Consider the following 15,400-nt stretch of genomic DNA (forward strand, 5'->3'; position numbering starts at 1 on the left):
CCCACAGGGCGTAGGCCCTGGGGTTTGAGTCAGATTTCACTACTTAGAAAAGCAAACTGCTACTTGTAGGTAGAGCCCAGTGCATTCACCTGTAGAACATGTGGGTGTCAGATGGTGGGCCAGTTGCACTTTTTGAAGTGGAATCGTATTGTAAGTGTGTGTTTCCAGAGCCCTGTGAGGTGGGCACCCACACCATAGAGGGGTTAGATCAAAGGGCCCCTGCCCAAGGGCCAGCCCTGCCCCAGACCCGCTGCGTCTCCAAGTGCACCCAGCCTTTCCACCTCTTATCTCTTCTCTCTTAAAACTGGGTCTCTGGGAGCTCTGCCACCTGACTTGCTTCAGAATCATCCAGGACAATGGGATCAGGGCCTGGGGTGGGAGCCCAGAAATCTCTACAGTGTTTCTGAAAAGTTCACCTACCATTCTCATGTAGCCAGCACCCATCCATTGGCTCTGAGTCTGTTTGTCCCTAACTTGCTGTGGTGCATGTGGGCAAGTCTAGTCTCTGTTTCCTCATCTGTCAAAAGTGGCTGTATACAGTGAGAGGAAGATGTGAGAAGCCCACAGAGCGGGCCACTCAGTGCACATACAGGAGCCCAGTCTGTGGCCTCCCTGTGTATACAGGCAGCTCATGAGACCCAGGGAGGAGGTAAGATTGTGTTCTGACGTTCTCATCTCCTCTAGAGGAAGGAAAGCATGGGAACCATCAGCAGGAGGAAGTCCTGTGCTAGTCCTGCTGATTGAGTCCCTGGGTCTGACTGGCTGGTCATGAGAATGACCACCTGGAGAAGCGAATGAGGCTGAAAGCCATTGAGGACTTTTCTTCTGTGTCCCTGCCCTGGGAACCAAATAATAGTGACAGCAGCTTCTGGGCCTCCTCAGTGACCTTCCCTTTCAGTCAAAGGCCGGTCTCATTGGGGGGGGGACCAGTGGTGGCCAACAGGACAGGTGAGGTCATGGTCTCCAGGAAGGCAGCCCTACTTCCCTCTCACCAGGGATACAGTCTGAGGGGCCTGTGGCTAAGTCTGCTCCTGTCAAAGAGGTCTCCCACTCATCATGTTCATAGGCTGCCACTCAGCCTGTAGGGAGTGGTACCACCGAATCACAGACAGGTCTTACCAGCAGAAATTGGCATACTGACCCATGACCATGGCAACCTGATGCTGGACTCCCAAGAGGGCTAGGTTATCGGACAATACACAAAGTCATCATCCTGGACATGTCCTGTGATACACAGTTACAGGGTCCTGGCCGAGGAGGCCATGATGTGGGGCCCCTGATGAGAACACATGCTCATGCATCTGCACAGGTGTGTACAGGGGTGAGCAAATGTGTGTGTTTTGCATGTGAATGCAGGCACATGCTTGTGTGTTTGGGTATGTGTGAATGTGTTTGCACATGTGAGTATATGCTTATGTGTTTGTGTAGATGTCCATAGCTGTGTGTGTTCTTTCACTTGAGGGATATATAGATCCACAAAGTTTGACTCTTGGGAAATGGAGGGGCTGTCAGGGGAAGAAGGAGAAGCTTCAAAGAGCTCTTGTGGCCAGAGGCTCCATTTCCATGGCCACTGCAAAAGGTAATCTGGTCTAGGCTGTCTGGGCAGAGGGGCAATGTCAGACACTTGGCTCAGAACTTGCTGGGAGCCAGCCTCCAGGACACTAGAGCTGGTCCTTCTGCCCCCTGCCCCACACCAGCAGTAGCTGGGAGAGGTGCTAAGCTGCCTTCCAACTACAGCAGCAGGCTCTTGATAAGGCCTCCTTACGTATCACTGCACTTCATCCTCACTGGCACCCCTCCAGGTGTAAACGTTACTATCCCCATTTTGCAGGTGAGAAAACAAACTCAGAGAGGTTCCATGAGGCCCCAAAACTAGTGAGCTCAGCAGCTGGCATCTTTATTCAGATCTGTGTGAATCCAAAGCCTGAATGAACACTTCAGCTTGCATTTTTTTTAACTACCTTTTCAAGTATGTGATAGAACAGTATACAAAGTGCTCTGGGCAGAGTATGTGAAGAACATAAATCCTCCATGAAAAGGTAACAGCCATGATCCTGATAACACTAGGCGGAAAGGCCTGTGGCAGCATTTCTAGGCTTTTTCTTTACCCCCGCCCCCCCCCCCCCCCCCCCCCCCCCCCCGCCCCGGCCAAGGTCCTGCTGACCCTCTAAGCAGCTCTGAGCTGAAAGCTGAAGCAGCCCAGCTGGCAGAGAAGCTTGGCCAATGGCCGAATTCTGGAGGCTCTGCTCCTTTGATTCATGATGGTATGGGACTCCCTTTCCAGAACAGTCCCATAAGCCAGGGAGGCTCTGGGACTGAGAGGGGAAAGGAACAGGCCCTCCATCGCCTCTCTCCCCTGCTCCTTAGCCTCAGCGCCGCTCTGTTTCCTGCTGAGGCCCCTCCTGATCTATGGTCCTGCACTGGGGCTGGATCTGACTTAGCAATTCTTCCGGGAACCTGGGCTCTGCAACATTCTATTGGACCACATGCCCTGTCCACAGCTCTGCTCTTATCCCCACAGCTTTCCTTCCTGGCCTCCAACCCGAGGGGCCGAGTGCTGCCTCCCACACTCTGTGAAGACAGCTGACCATCCTGGCTGCCCAGCCCCCACCTCCCTGGGGGCCTCTACTTTTCTCTTTAAGTCTTGGCTTCCAGGCTCTAGCAGGGAGAAGGAGGCAATGATTTCTAGGCTTTTGTGATGTGGCCTAAGGAGGATTGGGAAGACTCATTACTCTGCCCTGAGTCCCAAACCCACAAACCCTTTTACTCCAAAGGGCCACCTAAATGCTTCCTGGCCGTCCCCCCAACCCCCATTGTGCTCTCTGGGCCTCTTCTGGAGCTCCACCTCTCTCTGCCCAGGCACCATCTCTTTAGCTTCTAATTCTTCATGGGACCCAGCTGTCCTCCTTGGAGAGGGGGATGTGGGGGTGGGCCGAGCTGGGGCTTAGACTGCTCTGGAGGATGGCTGACCTCATCCTGGCTTGCAGGCTAGCTGACTGCTGGGCCCCCAAACAGAGTCTGGAGGTCCAGAGTCTGGCCTGGGGCTTTTTGCTCTGCTCCACCTCCACCTGGTGGCACTTGAAGAAATTGCTCCCGGCCTCAAAACGCTCCACAGTTATGGCCTCATCTTTCTGCTGCGGTGCTCATATTTTTTTCCCAGCTAACTATGCAAACCAGAAGGTTCAACCTCAAGTAGAAGAAAAGAAAGGAATGAAGTCCTGGATGGGGACTCAGACCAGAGAGGACCTGGAGAGAATCACCAATTATCCCTTGAATCCTCATGCCCTCTCTCTTTCAGCAGAGTGCAAACCCCCACACCACCCTGTCCTGGAGCCCAGGAGATGTCTCTCGTCTCTCTGGCTTCCATGGGAACCACTGCCTTGGGGCTTGTTCTCCCTCAATTCCCAGTTCCCCACTCTCCCCCATCACCCCAAATCAAAACCAAACAAACTCTGGCCAGACCCGAAGATAGGCTCTTTTAGAGAGCCCATTTCTCTCAAACATACTGGCACACACAAATGTGCGCACATTCACAGCCTGGCCCCACCAGTATGTGACCTCCTTAAACAGGCCTTATAAGGCAGGCGAGGGCCCTGCTGTCTCTCCCACTGCTGGTCAGGCTGCCTGACCTGGGAGGTGCTGCCGAGACCTGAGTGTGGCTCCAGTCGCCTGTAGAGAGGATGCAGCAAAGAGAGGGGGGGTGGGGTGGGGGTGGCAGGGGGCACATCCGTCTCCTCGGAATAGGCTTTTAGTGAGCCCTGAAGACTAAGAGGAGCTGGGACACCACCACTCCCCCCATACCTCCTCCCCCATGCCCCCCCCACCCAGTCTCGCTAAGCAAGGCCCCAGCCCTCCCGCATGGGGAGATTGCCAGTCACCAGGGAAGGAAAGAAATAGAAGAAAGAGACATACTGGAGAAGTTGACCATTGCGAACTGCTGACACCTGTCCCCGGTGTATCCCACAGGACACCTACCAAAAGAAAGAAAACCAGAAAGAGAGAGCCAGGATAGCAAGACACAGGCATCACAACACCCCGGCACGGGCTCCTGCCGATGCCAGCTGGGTTCCTTGCCACCGTTACCGCTTGTACTGGCCTGGCCACTCTGCCCCTTACCTGCAGCCCTGAACTTTAAACCCAAGGATTAGGCCAAAAATGAAAAACAAAGCAAAACAAAACAAAACAAAACAGAAAAACCAAACCAAAACAAAACAGCCAAAGATCAAAACAACCAACACCCCTGGCCCTATGCCCTACATTGGAAGGGACTGCACCCGGAAGCTTTCTAAGGAGCAGGGACTTGTGTTTGTATCTTCAAACATACTTTGCTTAGGATCTGGCATGTACAATCGCAAAGGCAGTTTCTCCAAACATCTCTGTCCGAAGAATCCGTTTGGACATCTGGAGAAGGAAAAGGGGAAAAATCACAGAACAAACTGGCATCATCCACGAGGCTCAGGTTAGAAATCAAAGTGCACAGTGATGAATGAGAAAACCAAGTTGGGCACTGGGGCACACTCGTCACTGCAGGGGCTGGAGTCGGGGCTGGGGGAAGGGCTCAATCTTCCAAATCTCTCTAATTGATGTTGCTCCGTGGGTGGTGGGGGGCAGGGGTGGGGCAGAGAGGAGGATGATTTAGGGAAGTGGGTGGGGAAATTGGGAACCTCATCCCTAACTGTCCTGTGGTCCATTGAGACTTTCCTTCTGACCTGCTTGGGACCCCAAAAAGAACGGTAGCCCCTTGGTGCCAGGCAGTCAGGCAGGGTGCTGGGAGCCTTCCAGAAAACAAATTCTGCAAAGCCACTCCTTCCAGGCCCTACCAACGGCTTCTCTCGAGGGCCCTGGGCAGGTTTTCTCATCCATGAAACAGCCCCCAGAAAGCTCAAAGGAGAACTTCGGGAATGTTGTTCCCAGACTGTGTGCCCATGACAAAAGTGACCTTGGAGATGTTTCATCTGTTCTCTCAAAGAGGGTTCTGTGGCCAAATAAATCTAGGAAATCCATTCCCAGGCTTCTTTGTAGAGCTACAGCACACGCTGGCATATGAAAGGCTAGGAGAAGTTTTGTAGGAGGAAAGAGCCAAATATTCCAGTGTGTCCCAAATTTATTTGACCATGGAAGATGTTTCCTGAGGAACCCTTGTGAACATGGTTTGGGGAAGGCTGCCCTGGAGCAATACATGGGGTAAAAGGCTTAGTGGTGAACAGGTGAGGCTGAAGAGGAGCTGGAATTACCAGCAGCTCAAAGCTGGCCTGCCCAGGCCAGGTGTAGGGGTGCAAGAACCACAGTCACAGGGTGGAGGGGAGGGCTGAAGTGGGCTCCCTGAGGACCCTGAAACCTCTTCCAGTCAGGGGTCTCCTGGCTGCCTGGGGTGCCTGTCCTTTCCCCCACGACCTGCTACTCCATCAGTGCCTGGCTCTGGGAGTGCGTTCTCGCGTGTTGGGTCCTCTGTAGCTGCAGAGCACCACCCACTCTCCCTGGCCATGTCTCTACCCTCAAGATCCATTTTCTTCTGTTCTCTGGCCGCCACTCTCCTCTCAAGGGGGTCCCTGTCTTGCAGATTTCCGAGATACATGCCCAGCCCTGTACTATCTTCCAAACTCCAGCAAGGCCAGATACCCTAAGGGAAGCTTAGAGACAGGGCCAGACTGACCATCCCACCCCCAGCCCCTACTCAGAGATGGGTTTGGGCTGCCTCTGCCTCTTCTTCTTTAGGAAATGAGGTAACCCTATCACCGGTATTCCTTCAAGAATAGGTCATTGCTCAACATGAATCAGTAAACTTCCTCAAGAGGTGAGTGTACTCTACCTCTTAGCATTCTTGTGGATATCAACCATCAGCGACCCCTTGAGCTTATAGGGGACTGCTGCCGTTGGCTGTGATGGACACTCACAGAAATCCCGTTGCCCCCATCTAGCCTGGGGGACTGGGAATGGTTGGTGGGCAGACAGCTGGAACTTCTCTGGGCCTTGATGGCATTTCCCTCTGGGGAGGCAGGAGGCTGGTCCTTGCAGTGGTGGCAGTGTCTGTGGAGGCCCGCCTGGCCTGCGGGCAGTGGTGGAGGGCTGGGAAGTGTGTCTGGAGAATGTGGCGGGAGTGGGGGAGTTTACAATGGAACTTGATGCACACTCGTCCTGTTGAACAGGGTGGCTCGGAGGAGGAGGAGGAGGCTACCATCCTGTCAATGCATCCTTCTCTGATCTAAGCATCCCATCCCAGGAAAATGAAGGTATTTGCTAAGGCTTCCCAAAAAGCTCCAGGCAGGCTCAGCTCTCCTTCCTCAGCTCTCAGAGACTGATGTCCACTTGGGATGGGGGCTGGAGAGGAGAAGTGAGTTTTAAAGCAGCAGCACCTTTGGAGAGGAGGATAAAGACTCAGGAAGTTGCCAAAATGACTCTTGGAATCCGCAAAGGAATAAGAAAGAGATAGGTTTGACTGTGTCCAATGTCTGAGATTAGCCTGGCTCGTGTGTGTGTGTGTGTGTGTGTGTGTGTGTGTGTGTGTTTCAGAGAGAGAATGGGGTAGTGCAGGGACAGGAGGGGGCCAAAGCGGAAATTTATTCCCACTGCTGACAGTCAGGGAAGCTGTCCTATGGCTCTTGGACACCGATAAGTAAGTGTATCCCTGCATCTCTGATCCCACACCAGCCTGGACTAAACCGACTGTATCCTATCTTTCATGGCCACTGAGTTGTACAGCTCTGGGTGCTCAGTCTATGACATGAGTGTGCCCCCTGGAGTTGAGAAATATGGTCTTAATCTTCCTGCCCTGGGAAAGTGTGTTCCCTGCTGGCTGAACAAAAGGAAAGGCTGGGGGAAGGGCACAGCGCAGGAGTTTGGGGACTGACACTGTATACTGTTCTTTGGGTACCAGATCTTTCTAGCAGGCTCCTGGACCCTCCTTACCCCTACTTATTGAGAATGGGCCATGTCCAGGAGCCCGGGGCTTCCCTGGGGAAGATTCTGAGGCTGGGCCTAGAGCCTTGCTACCCTGCACTCAGGACCAAGTAACAGGGCACGGGCTAAATAAACCTACCAACAATGAGGGGGTTCTGACCCCATGTCGGGAGCTGCCTGGTAGTGGGTAGGTTCCCACTAAAACAGGATGGGCCCTGTGAGTTTCAAGGGCACAGGGGACAAATTAGAAGGAGCGGCAGGTCGTAGCTTTCTCAGCCCTCCCCCAAGTCATCAGCTCTGACTATGGGAGGGTCTGTGCCCAGGGCTGGAGAAGAGCAGAGGTGAGATGGGCAGAGAGGAGAGCCCATGGGCTGTACCTGGGGTGACAGAGAGGTTTGGACTCTGCCTCCCCGTTTCTCACCCACCTCCCGGGCCTCAGTTTCTCCTTTTGGTAGCCTGGGGATAATGCCATGTGTGCTGCCCTCACCCGGGGGAGGGGGAGGATGAAGGATGAGGGTGTGCCCCGGGCACTGGAGGGGGTGAAGGGTCTCTGGCCTCATGAAGAGTGGGGTGGAGATGTGGAGAGGATGAGCAGGCAGATGGGTATGGGATGGGAGAACCATCTGAACATGGGGAGGGGGTGGGGGGCAGGAGGGGCGGGGGATGAGCTTGATGGGAGAAGGAGGCATGCCGCTGGTATGTGCACAGGGCTGGAAAGAGAGTCTTGTTCTGTCATCATCCCCTGAACCAGTCCCCAAGAGTCACGCACCAACCGTGCTCTACAAAAACATGGAGAGAAGAGGAGAAAGCAGCAAGACGTGCAGAGGCCTCTGTCTGGCCCAGACAGGAGACAGTCACCTTGATTTGGACCCCCATTTTCAAATCCTCCTAAGTTTTCTAAAAACAAAATCCAGTATCTGTGACACTGTTTATTTTGGCTCTGAATTCCAGAAAAACAGGAGGGGACGGAGTGTGCCTGCTTTCCAACACTCCCTGCAGGGCTCTGAACCAATACACAACAACAAGTGTCAGAAAACCAGGAAGGAAAACTGATTTTTATAGAAACTGGAATGAAACTGACCAGTCTAGTTTCATTATCCAAGCTAAGCGGAAATGCAAAAAAATCAAAATAAAAAGTAAACAAACAGCACAAATGGTAAGACGTGAGTTCCATTGCCTAGATTCTTTCCTTTTTATTCCATTCAGGTGTCATCAGGAATCCCAAGAAGCCTGCCCCCCCTCTCCCTCCCCGTTCCCCCGCCCCCAGAATGGCCTCTGGGTTCCACCCTGCCCCCCTCCCCCCTGTCCTTCTCCAGCACAGCTCTGAGGACCTGCCCTCCTGAGAGTGATCCTCACCAGGGACGCCCCTCTCCCCTGGGGGCTCAGGGAGTCTGGAAAGTTGGTTCCAGGAGCCCTGGCTGGGGCTGACCTAGGGCAGGTTGAAATGGGGAGGTAGTGATTTTGGGTACTAACTTCGCGTTGTAAGCGGTGAACCCCAGTTGCCCACAGGACCCCATCTTCACAGTGATTTAGGCTCCTGCTCTCTGAGAGAATTTCAGATTTAGCTGGGTGTGACTTAGAGGCTCCTATGGCCTGGCTGGCAGGACCCTGTGCAAACCCACCTAGATCATCACATCTCACTCCACACTGTACACTCGCACTGAGCCCTGGGCCCCCGTGGCCTTCCTTGGCCCCGGCACCCATCCTGTGTGGCTGAAACCTCTCCTGCCTGGAGCCAGGGCTGATCTCACTTGAGGCTGCTGGATTCTTTCAAAGTTCTGGGGTCCAGGGGGGCTAAGGAAAAGAAGAGGCCTGGTGTCTGTGTGTGTGTGTGTGTGTGTGTGTGTGTGTATGTGTGTGTTGAGGGGTAAAAGAGGGGCCTACAGGGCTGGGTGAAGTCTGTGAGGTCCACCAGAACCCTTGTGAGTTTCTATAGATCTATTGCAGAGGGCTCAGAGCATTTTCCTGGCTAGAATGTTCCCTGGGGTCTGTTGCATGAATGTGGCAGCCCTCTGAGAGGCAGAAAAAGGGGAAGGATGAGGAGCTGCTGAGTCCAGGCTGAGAACTTCCCTGAGGGGTCTGCTGTTGCTGCTGGGACAGTTCCCTGCAATTCCGGATGGGGGAGGCCAGCCGAGGGATGGCAGCAGGTGAAGGGTGGGGCTGGGAGAAGCCAGCAGAGGAGGCCAGCTGGGGCAAGAGGCACCCATCTGCCTGGCTGTCTGGACCGTCTAGCCTAACACTGAGGGGAATGTGGAAAAGGCTCGGCCTCTCATTATCACCCTGTGAGGTGGAGGGAACTCAGGCTAAGGCCCTCGGCAATGGGGAGATGCAGCTCTGGAGCTGGAGCCCAGAGGCAGGAGAGCTGAGAAGTGCTGAATCTGACGTTGTCTGTGGGGAGAGCAAATGCCCCCCTCTCTGAATTTCCACCAACACTCTGGTGGCCTTTGCCCAGATGCCTCGTGAATGGGGCAACTCTGGCACCTTGCCTGGGCCCTAGGCTTGGGGTGCTTTGAAAACCCAAAGTTGTTAACTAGTGCCTCCGCCCCTCCTCAGGATCTGGCCAGAACCTGTGCTGCCCTCACTGAGCTCTCCCTTTGGCTCCGTATTCAGCCACCAGAGACTCCCTCAGGGGGCCCTAGGGGCCCAGTTGCTTGACTAGGACCGAGCTGGACCTGAACAAGCCCTCCTGGATTACTGTGCTCCCACCTGCCCTGTTTGCTAAGGGGAGGAGGATGGAGATCCTGCTGAGTAGCCTTGCCTGGCTAGAGGAAGAGAAGCCCCAACTCAAGCTTCTCCTCAATCCTGACCTCCTCCATTTTAGGCCACACCAGAGTGGTGTCCTTTCTCCCCATAGAGAGGGGCTGGGGTCTGAAGCAGAATAAGCAGCACCCAGGGCATATCTGGACACGAGGCAAGGAAAGCAGCCAGGTCTTGAGGCGAGCACTGGATGGTCCTTGTCTCCCCTCAAGGCTATTAGAGCAGACCCTCCACAACTGAGGCTCTGGGCATTGTGCTTTGCCTGACCCTGCCAAGCTCCTCACTGCTGGGAGAGACACACCCTGGGAAATGTTTGTCAGAACAGTTTGGAGAGTTGCTGAGAGACTGGGGGAGAAAGAGAAGGGAGGGGGGAGACAGCGGGGGGGGGGGGGGGGGGGGAAGAGACAACGAGAGGGAGGGAGAGAGGGGAGAGAGAGAGAGAGAGAGAGAGAGCCCAGTACCTAGGGCATAGATTGGAATCCCCATCTCCCTAAAAGTTGTTGGTGAAAGGGTGGACACTTGGAGATGGAGTGGGTTGGGGCCTGAGAAACTGGCACTGCAGAAGCCCGAGCACATAAGAGTTTACATCTCCCTATATTCCCGGAAAGAGCTAGGGAGAGGGGCAAACCTCCCTGTCTAAACCCCTTGGGGACCCCCTGTCCATGGCTGGAAGCCCACTTTTCCTAGAGCCCTCTGCTCCTGCCCAGCCTCACGCTACTCTTGCCCCCAGAGCTGCCCGCACTGGTCACTTACTTGCAGGAGAGCTGGTTGATGCCCTCAATGTAGTAGCAGACACCTCCGTTGACACAATAGGACTTGGCTGTCTCGTTGCACTTTCGGGCGTGCCCCGACCAGGATGACAGAGTGGTACTCACTGGAGGTATGAGAGACACGTGCCAGTGACACACTGAGACCACCTCTGGGCCCCAGGAACCACCTCTTTCACACGGTGCTTCATGGCCCCTCTCAAAGCTGGAAGATCAGGAACTGCAGGAGTAGCTGGAGAGGGAAGGTCTGGTGGTTCCTACCAGTCACCAGCAAGGCAGAGAGGAGGCCACCAGGAGTTCGGACTGTTTGCCCAGCAACACTTGGCGCCTGTACTCTGGGCCAATGTCTTCCCACCTCTAAAGGATAGGAAGATTTTCTTTATTTGGGAGGGGATGAGGACCTAGCAGAAAAGTCCTTCTTCTAACAGGTAAGAGCCCATGTCTGGCTTGCCTTTCTAGGGGCTTCACCATAGGTGGATGAGACCTCATGTCTTCCGTGGGGAACAAAGTCACAGGGGTGCAGGGAGGAGACCTCTACACTGCTTGGGATCTTGAGGTAGTCCAGGAGGTAGCTGGAAGCAAGCTGGGCTTTGAGGGGAATGCCACCTTCTGGATACTCATTCTCTAAGATAGAGAGAGGCGGGGTGGGGGGGGGGGGTGGACAGGGGAGGGGGGAGAGAATCTTGGCTTTCATGTCTTCCTCCTTTGTCCCAGAGGGGACCAGCCTCTCGGGACTGCTACAAAGGCCACTCTGCCCCTCTCCGTGAGCACCCAGAGTTTTCTTTGTCTCTGCCCTCATCAGGCAGCCCCATCCTCCCCCACATAGTCAGCTGCTGCATCTGAAGGGAGCCTCGAGGCCTCGACAGCCCTGGCGATAAATCCAGGAGGTCAGGTTGCTGGAGAGGAGGTGGGCTTGGAAGAGGCCTGCAGGGTGGCTGGGACGTGGACACCGGGTAAGAGTGAGCTGGGGCTTTAAGGCTGCTGACCTGGATTGCACATCCAATGGATCAGATTCATTCGATGAATGAAAATAACACAAGTTCTGTACCCCCTGCACACAAGTTCAGGGGATGGCATCCAGAAAGCAAGTAAAAAGTCTGGGCCCCAGTATTGGTTTTCATCTGTGAGCTAATTCCCGAGGCAGTGTATTCAGGCTGGGTAGCACTTCGACCCTCAGAGGCTCAGAGGATCTCCCGCTTCCACCCGGCAGTGGCCTCCTGCCCGAGGTGAGCCACCCTTCCTCGGTTGCTCCCATCTCTTCAGGGGGTACAGAGTCCCTACCGGCCCCCTGTGGGGATGGGATTGAGAGGAGGAGGGGGGCAGGCACTTGGCGCCCTCAGTGTTTAGACATGTGGGAGACAGATGGAGCGCGGGGCTGGGAGTGTATACACAGCGTCACTCTGTATATGTCTGAAGAACTCGCTGATAAAACCTGGTGGGCAGGACCCGCTCCCACTTTCCCTCCACTCTGGCACCCCCAAGCCCCATCCCCGAGGACGTCTCCACTCAACACACAACCCACACTCAGCTGAGACAGGAAGCCTCTGCTGGTCTCTGCCCGCTCTGGGTCAAGAAGACCCCGGGAACCAGAAATGGGACAGGAAAGAGAAACAGCTGAGGTGACCTTGTCTATGAGTTGTGAAATCCTTTGCTCAAGAGGACACCAGAGGTTGCCCTGCCCTGTGTTACACTGCTGAGGAGGAGTGAAGGAAAAGACTAGAGGGAATGCCTGCCAGAGTCACAGGGTGTGTTGTAACAAGCCCCTGGGACTCCTGATGCCTGGTTGAGCACTCTCACCAGCCAGCTAGGCCCTCATGGAGGAAGAACGTGTCAGCACCAAGGCCTGACATAAATGGACAGGTGCAAAATGTGATGTGGACCATAGGCTTGGTCCTCTCGTAGGCACTGACTGAGGCAGAGAAGTCTCAGCCCAGCTGAGCCCAGCTGATGACCTCTGTGGTTGTAGGGGGCAGACTGCCCGCTGCTATGTCAAGTGGGCAGGGGACAGTAGTGACGATGGTGGCGGGGGCTGTGGCTATAATACGTGGGCCTGTCCACATGCATATTTATGCTCATGGAGGCCTTAGGAGGCAGAGGATGACTCTTGGAAGAAGATGGGGCCTCGGCTGGGATGCACAGCCTCTGCTTTCAGAGCCGTGTCATCATGAGGACTGGGCCCTAGGCCCAGAAAGGCAAAAAGTGTGGACGGTGGGGGAGCCAGTGACAGACGGGTCAGAGGAAACGACCACAGGTCTTCCCAGCTCAGAAAGAAGTACCTTGAGGCCACCCCCTGTGATAGCAGGGCCTTCCCAAGTCACTGGAGCCCAGCCCTGCTGGTGGTGAAGGCCCACGCCAATGAGACTTCCACACTGAAGATGGAAGTTCACGCTGTTCCAGCACACGTGGACTCCCAAGGCAGCACTTCTACACTTCCTTGTTAGCAAATCTATATTTTTTCACTGTATTCTCTTGTGTTTGGGGAAGTGAAGGTGACATAAAGACTCCAAGTTGGAGACTCTGGCTGCTCCCTTGACACCCCCACTGGGATGGCCCCTGGTCTCCCCAAATCATGCGGGGCTCCTGATCATGTGCCAGGCCACTTGCTTCCCCAGGCTTACTCATCACAGTGACTGAGCAGCACAAACCAAAGACGTGGAGGGCACCTTTAATTTATTCTCCTCTGTTGTTTTCTCCATCCATCCATCCATCCATCCATCCATCCATCCATCCATCTACCTTTCTACCTGCTCACAAGGCTCCGTCCATGTGTCCCTACCACTTCCCAGCCCAGGTCTCCATGGTCTCTTTCTTGGATGGCCACAACAGCCTCATCACTGGTCTTTCTGCCCTCACTCTTGCCTTCCTCTCTCACCTTTTTGCTTTACTGCTGTCAAAGTGGTCTTTAAAACATGTAAAAGCGATCTATCCCTTCCATTTTCAAAACCCTCCGGTGGCTTCCATTTACCCACAGAATAAAGTCCCCCAACTCCTCCCCAGGTCTAATCTGGGTATCCCACCTTTCACATTTCATGTCCTGTCCTTCTCTTGAAGTATCTTCAGACTATACTAGCTTAGTCCAGTTCCTCTAACAAGCCAGGTGTCTTCCTGTCCAGGATTTTCAAAATAATGGTGTCCCAGAGAGGCTGCTCAGGCTCTTCCCTTACTTCTTCTCTTAGCTGCATACACTCATACTTATAGTACTTATTCTAACCTAACTAAATGACAAGCTCCTCCACCAGAATGTAAGCTTCATCTGGGCAGGGTCCATGTCTGTCTTATTCACCAATGAACGCCAATGTTTAGAGTAGTGTGTTACATGTAACAGGTGCCTAACAAGTATTTGTATACAAATACAATACAAATACAAATATTTGTAATGAGCAAGTGAACATCTGATTCTTCGGAGTAAGGTACCTTCTTACTACCATCCCAGGAGCTGGTCTGGTCAACTTGGCCTTATGATGAGAACTTTTCCATAGACTAAAGCATTGTCTCCTATTAAATGCAAATCTTTCTGGAAGGTCACTGGGGAAAGGCAAATGAAAACCACAGTGAGATACCACTTCACACCCCCTCAGATGGCTATATTCATGAAGATGGATGATTATCAAGTGGTAGTGAAGACGTGGAGAATTTGAAATCCCCGTACCCTGCTGGGGGGAGTGTAAAATGGTACAGCCACTTTGAAACACTTGAAAAATTAAATACAGAGTTACCATACGGCCAGGCAATTCCACTGTTAGGTATATACCCAAGAGAACTATGTGCACACAAAAACTTGCTAATGAATATTATAGCAGCATTATTTATGAAAGACCAAATGGGGAAACATCTTGGATGACCCAACAACCCAAAATACTGAATGTGATAGATAAAATGCGGTATAGCCATATAATGGAATATCATGCAGCCATGAAAAGAAGTACTAACATATTTTACAATATGGATGAACCTCAAAAACATTATGGTAAGTGCAAGAAACCAGAGTCCTACAATATATGGCCATTTATATGAAATGTCCAGATTAGGTAAATCTGTAGAAGCAGAAAAGAGTTTTGTGGTCAGCAGGAGGGGAATGGGGGAATAGGGAGTGAATGCTAATCGGCATAGGGTTTGTTTTGAGGTGATGAAAATGTTTTGGAATTAATGGTGATGGCTGTTTAACCTTGTGAATATTCTAAAAACCACTGAATTTAAAAAGGGTGAATGTTATGGTCTATAAATTGTATCTTAAAAATCTGATTTTAAAAAAATGTCTGGGGGTGCCTGCATGTCTCAGTTATTTAGTTGTCTGCCTTTGGCTGAGGTCATGATCCCAGGATCCTGGGATTGAGCCCCACATCGGGCTCCCTGCTCAGCAAAGAGCCTACTTCTCCTTCTTCCCCTGCTCTCACTCTTTCTGTCAAATAAATAAAATCTAAAAAAAATTTTTTTAAATGCCTGGGAGAATGACTAAAATCAAAAACATAAGGAACAACATGTGTTGGCAAGGTTGAAGAAAAAAAGGAACCCTCATGCACTGTTGGTGGGAATGTAAATTGATGCAGCTGCTGTGTTAAATAGTGTGAGAATATTAAAACTAGAATCACCATATGATCCAGTGATTCCACTATGAGGTATTTACCTAAAGAACATGAAAACACTAATTCAAAAAGATATGTGCACCCCTATGTTTATTCCAGCATTTATAATAGCCAAGATCTGGAAGAAACCCAAGTGTCCATCCATAGATGGACAGATAAAGAAAATGTGATATATAATGGAATATTATTCAGGCATAAAAAGGAATGAAATCTTGTCATTTGCAACTTAGATGGGTCTAGAAGTACAATGCTAAGTGAAATTGGTTAGAGAAAGACAAATGCCATGATTTCACTCATATGTGGGGCTTAAGAAACAGAACAACAGAACAAAGAAAAAAGAGACAAACCAGACTCTTAACTATAGCAAACAAACTGAGGGTGACCAGGGGGGATGTG

At 52.5% G+C, this 15,400-nt stretch overlaps 1 protein-coding gene across 1 annotated transcript in view; it reads right to left on the reverse strand.

Moving 5' to 3' along the window:
* Positions 1 to 15,400, reverse strand: part of NRG2 (neuregulin 2) — a 242,900-nt gene that overhangs the window by 12,735 nt on the left and 214,765 nt on the right. Inside the window, exons 16-17 of the mRNA XM_072749755.1 lie at positions 10,408 to 10,528; positions 3,913 to 3,971 (exon numbers count right to left, since the gene is read on the reverse strand). Of these exons, the coding sequence (XP_072605856.1) occupies positions 3,913 to 3,971; positions 10,408 to 10,528 (180 nt within the window). The remainder of the gene's footprint in view (positions 1 to 3,912; positions 3,972 to 10,407; positions 10,529 to 15,400) is intronic.

This window comes from Vulpes vulpes, chromosome 2 (genome assembly GCF_048418805.1).
Source record: "Vulpes vulpes isolate BD-2025 chromosome 2, VulVul3, whole genome shotgun sequence".
Lineage (NCBI taxonomy): Eukaryota > Metazoa > Chordata > Mammalia > Carnivora > Canidae > Vulpes > Vulpes vulpes.